Here is an 8063-nt window from a genome sequence, read left to right as displayed (position 1 = left end):
CACTGACTGTTGAAATAGGTCGAGTGAAATGTGGTTTTAATTTTATATCTTTCAGTTGCATAATCTCTAAAACCTTCTAAATGGATATCACTAACTCTAGTTATTATCATCAATGTACAGTGCAATGAAATAACTAAAATTAGGAAATAGAAAAAAAAATACATAACTTTTAAATTTTTGTAGAGTATCTTTATACATGTTGTTTTACTTATATTCATAATTTTGGGTCTTTTCCTTTTCACCTATAGTTAATTTTTAATGTTTTATTTTCCGTTCTTTTCGTTTACCACTTATTATTCATCCCAACGCTAGTCAACGATGCCCCGGAGGCATATTACAGTTTTTTTTTGGGGAGACACGCGTAACCTTTCGGCAAAATTTTCATTCAGCGTAAAATATCGTAAGCCTTGTGAACAGACAAAATATGATGTATATTTTTAAAATGCTAAAACATTTTAAAACAACTAATACATAATTAATTAAAATATAATAGTAAGACCTAAATACAATTTAAACTGTATCTCTAGCTATAACATATTTAGATAAACAACTGTAAGTGCTATAGTCGATCAGGCAGCCAACAATACTCTAGTTAATTTCATGTAATCTGCACACCAATTTCAAAATAACTGTTGTTAGATTATAATGTAAAATTATCTTTTTCTAATGACTATATACATGTGTATGTAACATCTACATGTAGGCTATAAAGCTGAAGCAAATCTGTTGAAGTTGGGTGTGGCACTTGTCAGGGGTTTAAAAAATTTAATACTTGTTTCAACTGTATTCTTTCAGAGAACTTTGAATTAAATGAGTCATAAGGTTACGTAAGCATGTCTACGTACCTCTACTCAACTACTATTGTATTACTGAAGATACAGAGAGCCAAAGTAGAGAATTTTAATAGCTCGTTGATCACGTGACAATACATCTGAAGTTTAAGTAGTTTTTTTTTAAGTAAAGGAATTAAAACTTAAATAACATAACTTCAAATCATAAATTACATTAATTTTATTCACATACATTGATATTAAAGGTGTTTAATTAAATTTCTAGTGTAACAGTGACTTGCACGAAAAAGGGTTTAAAGGGGGGTACCCGTTGCGAATAGGTTAATCTATGTTCAACTCGAACTATTAAAAGGGTAAGTCAGTACAGAAGGGGAGGTGAGTTGGTAAATAGTAACTAAGGGGGTACTTAGGAAAAACAGTTTTTCCAATAGGACAAACTGATTGAACTATCATTTCTATTTATACACACAGATCTGTCCTGTTGGAAAACATTGTGTAACTATTCCTCTATTTCCTATTTTCTTACCCATGTCTCCTGATCTTGTTTTATAAACTAGTGTGTCCATTAACAGTTGGAGTGTAGTCACTAACCCTGATGACTTGTCAACTGAAACAGCAAATAAAGAGTTTACCTTTCACTGTGCCAAAAAATTTTTATTTGTTTTTCTAATTTTAATATTGGCTATGTTTGCAAATGAAATTACATATGGTAAAGTTAACTTATACAAAAATGTGTGAGTAACCTCCAGTGAAGTTGGACTGAAGAGGACGTGTGAAATGTCGAAACTAGGTTCCATATAAATCTTGTTTCATTAGCGTGAATATAAATTTTATTGTAAATTACTTTACACAGTTTTGTGTATTTACCCATTTTTTATTTTTAGGTCTAGGTGACTTAGTTAACAATGAAATGTAACTGTGTCATTCTGAATGAGAGTTTTAGATGTGTAAATTTGTTGTTGTTAATAAGTCAGAAATGTATAAAAATGTACTTTTAATTGTTATGCTGATTCATTGAATGTATTACTTCCAAAAATTAACCAGAGCTCAGGTGGGGAAGGTGATGAAAAGACAGCTTTTGACGTGTTTGTGTCAGTGAAAAAATTTATAGGAAGATCAGTAGCACTTTGAACAATTAACGACTGGTAATAAGATCAGTAGCACTTTGAAGAATTAACGACTGGTAATAAGATCAGTAGCACTTTGAAGAATTAACGACTGGTAATAAGATCAGTAGCACTTTGAACAATTAACGACTGGTAATAGAATATACAGATATTTGCACTTAATTAATTTTGGTATTGATGGTTATCCATTAGGGTTACATACTGACTTTAAGTCGTTTATTGAAACTTTCCTGGGTGTGAAAGGTTAAGTTGCAAAATGCAAAAATTTCAGAGCAGCTGTTTCAAGTTGTGCTTACTACAATTTTGGCACAACTGAAATCTGTGTAACAGATTGGTGAGAAATTGGTATTGTAGCAAAAAAAAAAACTAAATTGTGCTCTTGTTTAATAAGCGTGACATATCATTGCCTCAGATACTGGGATGAACCATAATTTTCTACAGATTCATTTGTAAATCGCCTGTTAATTAAATATAATCCCTCGGGCTGCTTTATAACTTATGTATTTCATTGAAGAAGGCAGTAATATAATGACTGGTGTCAAAATGTCCAGTTTATGGTTTTTAAAGATTTTTTTATTTAATATTAGTACTTATGTTAAGTGTTACAATAATTTTTAAACAAGTTAAAAACATTATAGAGTAGTAGTGAAGAATTCACTTCCAACTACAGCTGAATTAATTAATATTCTACAAATAAATACTAAGTACAGTCCGTCATTTGTTTCCCCCACTTGTCACTCAGCTATGCTTGTTTTTGTGAAGTTCCATTCCTTGTCAGTAACCCTGGAGAAGTAGAAATCTAAAGAACAAGAAATAGGCTTCATGTAGTGTATACTAGTTGTCATTTACTAACCACAGTGTTAAAATATGACTTGAAGAAGATGTAGCATTAACACAACTTGTGTATTCTTTTAAAAACACTACCTATAACAACAAATTACATTTATTCTTCAGACAACTGAATCTTTTTGTTTTGTTTTCTATCAAAGTTTGTAGTGCATACTGGAGGGATTTACACATTGTGATAAAAGTTTAGATAAACGACCTTTACACTCCAGAGGTATATATATATTTGTTTTTTTATTACTAACAACATTTCAATTTCAGGGTCAATACATACAAACTGTTTGATATTGAAGTATATGTTAATTTATAAAATTGATTGTGATGTTCTATCTTTCTAGTCTGTCACATGTGTCTCCAAGAATGTATAAAATATCATTGTTGTTTCATTATTGTTCTAATATAGTATACTTATATTATGTAGCTATGATATATATTACTAAAATAAAATATAAAAATAAAAACAACCAAAATATGTTTTATGATTAACTGAAAACACACAGACAGAAAATAGAAGTAGCTAAGAAACAATAGTAAGTGGAAAGGCTTCGAAATTTACTAGCAGTATTAAAAACTAATTGTAAGACTGTGTCGTACTCCAGAGTAAGCAAGTCTTAAACTGGAAATAAGTGTAAAATGTATTGATACAATTTGTTGTTCTATGAATGATGTTTTGGTTACATGTTCATTTTTGGATTTTTCTCGTTAATGAGTATAGCTTCCATATATTTTATCTCTTTAAAATCTTTGTTTTTTTTGTAAAATACAAACATTAAATGGGTTCTGTTTGTCTGTGCTGGAGCAGTTTTGTGTTGGTCATGTGTATATAACGCACTGATGTGTTCTGAGATGCGTTGTGGAAAGGTTTCTCCTATATATATGTGTGTCTCCACATATATTACAGATGATTTGGTAAAATACAGACATTAAATGGGTTCTGTTTGTTTGTGCTGGAGCAGTTTTGTGTTGGTCATGTGTATATAATGCACTGATGTGTTCTGAGATGCGTTGTGGAAAGGTTTCTCCTATATATATGTGTGTGTCTCCACATATATTACAGATGATTTGGTAGATGACGTATTCTCTGGTGTAGCATTGTTTGTTTGTTAGAATGAAGAGTGTACAAATATTTCTTTTAGTGTTTTATTTGGTTTTATGTTACGTTGATTGTCAGTTGGGATTGATTTATGACTTTACGAATCTTGTTTTTGATTGTATCGTTTATGAAAGGAATGTTCATTGTTGGCATTTTTGTGTAAGTAATTTTTGGTTTTGGGTGTGTTGCTGTTTTTTTGTGATTTGAAAACACTGTACATGTAGTATTCAGGGTATCCGTTTCATAATAATAGTGCTTTAAAGTCCTTTTGTGCTGTTTGAATGGCATTCAGTGTGGAGCAGTTTTGATTTATTCTCTCTAATTCTCTTATTATGGTACCCCCTTCTAACTCCTTCTGGGTGGTGTGATTTGTAATGGAGAAATATCGGTTTCTTGCATTCTTTGTTATGCTTGGAGCTCCATATTTGTCCTTCTTGGATTTTTAGGGTCACATCTAAGAATGTTAAGTATCCTTCTGCGTTGGGTAGTTTTATTGTGAACATGACTGAGGGATGGAAGCTGTTTAGGAAATAGTAAAACTGCTGATTCCAAATATGTCATCGATGTATCTGTACCACACACATCTGGTATTAAACCTGTTTTTTGTTTATATGTGTCAAGCGCTTTGGTTTCTAATATTATAGTAAAAGTGACTGCTGCTCTGTTACCCATTGTTGTTTCAACGTATGTTTTGCCATTGTGTCTTCATCAGGGCTAGTACAAAAAATTATCTGGAAAGGAGAGAGAATTGTTTTATAACTATTGTCGAAATATCTAAATCCCTCCAGCGTACACAATAAAACCATACATATAACTGAAATTTTTAATATGTTTAGTATCTGAGCTACTTAAATGAAGTTAAGGTTTTTGCTTGTCTCATTGTCAGGTTGAACTAGCATTACTTAAATGAAGTTAAGGTTTTTGCTTGTCTCGTTGTCAGGTTGAACTAGCATTACTTAAATGAAGTTATGGTTTTTGCTTGTCTCGTTGTCAGGTTGAACTAACATTACTTAAATGAAGTTATGATTTTTGCTTGTCTCGTTGTCAGGTTGAACTAACATTACTTAAATGAAGTTAAGGTTTTTTGCTTGTCTCGTTGTCAGGTTGAACTAGCATTATGGGATACTGCTGGACAGGAAGATTATGACCGTCTCCGCCCACTGTCTTATCCTGATACTGATGTTATTCTGATGTGTTTTAGTATTGATAGTCCTGACAGCTTGGAAAATATCCCTGAAAAATGGACACCAGAAGTTCGGCACTTCTGTCCAAATGTACCTATCATTTTAGTAGGGAACAAAAAGGTAAACTTTTATTTATCTTAATAAGTCAGGATGAAGAGATACTGAAACTTATAATGTATCGAATTGAATTCTACTTAGACATGTAAAACTATTTCTGTAAATGTCTATTCACACAGAAAATCTGTGTACTTTATATCCACTTACCTGTGAAAACTGACAGTTAAACTAATTACTAAACACAATGCAACCATAGAAAATCTGTGTACTTTGTATCCACTTACCTGTGAAAACTGAGAGTTAAACTAATTACTAAACACAACACAACCGTGGAAAATCTGTGTACTTTGTATCCACTTACCAGTGAAAACTGACAGTTAAACTAATTACTAAACATTTATTACTTCAACTTGATATCTGTTAGCAAGAGGGAGTACTGTTGTATTGGTGGTCATGTTTAATTGTTCACCTACAGTATGAATGACTGTTAAAAAATTTGAAACAGGACGTAATAAATCTTTGAAATTTAGTTGTTAAAGAAGTAAAATGTAACAATATTAATGACAAAACTAGTTATTAAAAATCACACAACGTGTACTTTGGTGTGGTACATTATAACGTGTTTAACATAAACACAACGTGTACTTTGGTATGGTACATTATAACATGTTTAACATAAACACAACGTGCACTTTGGTATGGTACATTGTGATATGTTTAACATAAACACAATGTGTACTTTGGTATGGTACATTATAACATATTTAACATAAACACAACGTGTACTTTGGTGTGGTACATTGTGATATGTTTAACTTAAACACAACGTGTACTTTGGTATGGTACATTATAACATATTTAACATAAACACAACGTGTACTTTGGTATGGTATATTATAATATGTTTAACATAAACACAACGTGTACTTTGGTATGGTACATTGTGATATGTTTAACATAAACACAACGTGTACTTTGGTATGGTACATTATAACATGTTTAACATAAACACAACATGTATTTATGTAATGGTACATTGTAATGTGTTTAATAACTCCATAATTTGAAACAAATAAATGTAACTAATTTATAATTGCATGAAATTACATTTCACAATATTGGAAAAACTTGTCATTTGATGTTGATAGTGTAACATTTGTTATGTTTGTGCAGCTTTGAATAAAATCGTGCATTCTTTAGAAATATAAACTACCATATAATTGAAACTAGAACTTTAACACTACTTATATTTATAGCTCGAAAAAACAAAATGGTGCAAATTGTCAGAAGTCCTGATAAATAAAAAAAACTAGTTTTGACACATATATACCTTCACTTTAGTCTTGTTTTGTCTTTTAGTGGTTACTGTAAGTGAAAAACCAAAATAAATGGTACAAGTTGTCAAATAAGGGCTAAAGTGTACTTTTTTTTGGCTATAGCTTCCAACACATCAGGGACAGGTTGTATTCTTTTGCAGTTCAGAGTGATAACAGTCACAGAGAGTAGAATATAACATGACAAACAATAAAATTATTGTATTACTGGTTCTTAATTTTACAACTGTAAGTTGAAAAAATAGGCTTAGCAATAGGAAATGGTAGAATTGTTTACAGACCTATAGATACAAGGTACCTTTCAAAATAGGCTTACCAATAGGAAATGGTAGAATTGTTTACAGGCCTAAAGATACAAGGTACCTTTCAAAATAGGCTTACTAATAGGAAATGGTAGAATTGTTTACAGGCCTAAAGATACAAGGTATCTTTCAAAATAGGCTTACCAATAGGAAATGGTAGAATTGTTTACAGGCCTAAAGATACAAGGTACCTTTCAAAATAGGCTTAGCAATAGGAAATGGTAGAATTGTTTACAGACCTAAAGATACAAGGTACCTTTCAAAATAGGCTTAGCAATAGGAAATGGTAGAATTGTTTACAGACCTAAAGATACAAGGTACCTTTCAATGCATAGAAACTTCAGAAAGGTGGTAACAAGTTAAATGGACATTTAAAAGAAAAGTTGGAATGCTAATGCAAAGATGTTCAAGTTCTAATGTTTTTTTTTTCATTGTTAAGTGTATTTGCTATTATTATTTAAATAGTTAGAAAATTTGAATTTACTGCCACCTGGCAACAGAAATGTTGAATTGAGAACAATGTTACATATGCCTGAAAAAAAATTAAGATTTTTATTTCTGTCTAGTATTAGGTAGTTTGTAAGTACTCGGCTAGTATTAGACTTTGATAAGTATGTACCCTAAACAGTTATTTTTTAATAGTTCAGTTTGGTATAGAAATGTTTGTACAGAAATAATTCTGAACTAGAGTGAAATAACTGTCTCTTGCATGGGTGAAAATATAAATCAAAAGGAGTTAAACTCTAGAATGTATTATCTTATGTTCTTTCTGTTAATGTATCTTATTTGTTTTGTAGGATTTAAGAAATGACCCCCACACCATAAAAGAATTGGCTAAAATGAAGCAAAAACCAGTCTCTCCCGAAGAAGGTCGAACAATGGCAGAAAAAATCAATGCTTATGGGTATCTTGAATGTTCTGCTAAAACCAAAGATGGGGTGAGGGAAGTTTTTGAAACTGCTACAAGAGCAGCACTTCAGGTGAGGATTAAAACCCTTTTATATAAACATAACTATAACTTGTATTAGGTCGTCAAGAAATTAATGTCACGTTTTGGAACACTTTCATTACCCATCTCACAAAAAAACGATGAAAAATGGATTCTCTATGCGAATATTAAACGGCAAAACCAATGGCTCAGTCCTAGACAAAAACCACTTCCGACCCCAAAACCTGGACCCGATCTGCACAAAGTGATGCTTTGCATTTGGTGGGACATCAAAGGAATAATTAATTTTGAACCCCTCAATCCACAGTGAACTGTCAATGCAGAGATCTATAGTAAGTGACTGGAACGTTTAAATCAAGCCCTTCATCAGAAACACCCTT

The 8063-nt window shown here is 31.5% G+C and overlaps 1 protein-coding gene across 1 annotated transcript in view; it reads left to right on the top strand.

The window, feature by feature from the left end:
- Window positions 1–7729, top strand: part of LOC106474109 (ras-like GTP-binding protein RHO) — a gene marked incomplete at its 3' end in the record, with an annotated part of 26906 nt that extends 19177 nt beyond the window's left edge. The window contains exons 3-4 of the mRNA XM_022402485.1: window positions 4961–5161; window positions 7532–7729. Of these exons, the coding sequence (XP_022258193.1) occupies window positions 4961–5161; window positions 7532–7729 (399 nt within the window). The remainder of the gene's footprint in view (window positions 1–4960; window positions 5162–7531) is intronic.
- Between the last annotated feature and the right edge of the window lie 334 nt (window positions 7730–8063).

The sequence above is a fragment of the Limulus polyphemus genome, unplaced genomic scaffold (genome assembly GCF_000517525.1).
Source record: "Limulus polyphemus unplaced genomic scaffold, Limulus_polyphemus-2.1.2 Scaffold6829, whole genome shotgun sequence".
NCBI lineage: Eukaryota > Metazoa > Arthropoda > Merostomata > Xiphosura > Limulidae > Limulus > Limulus polyphemus.
This window is presented reverse-complemented; position numbering and strand designations above follow the sequence as displayed.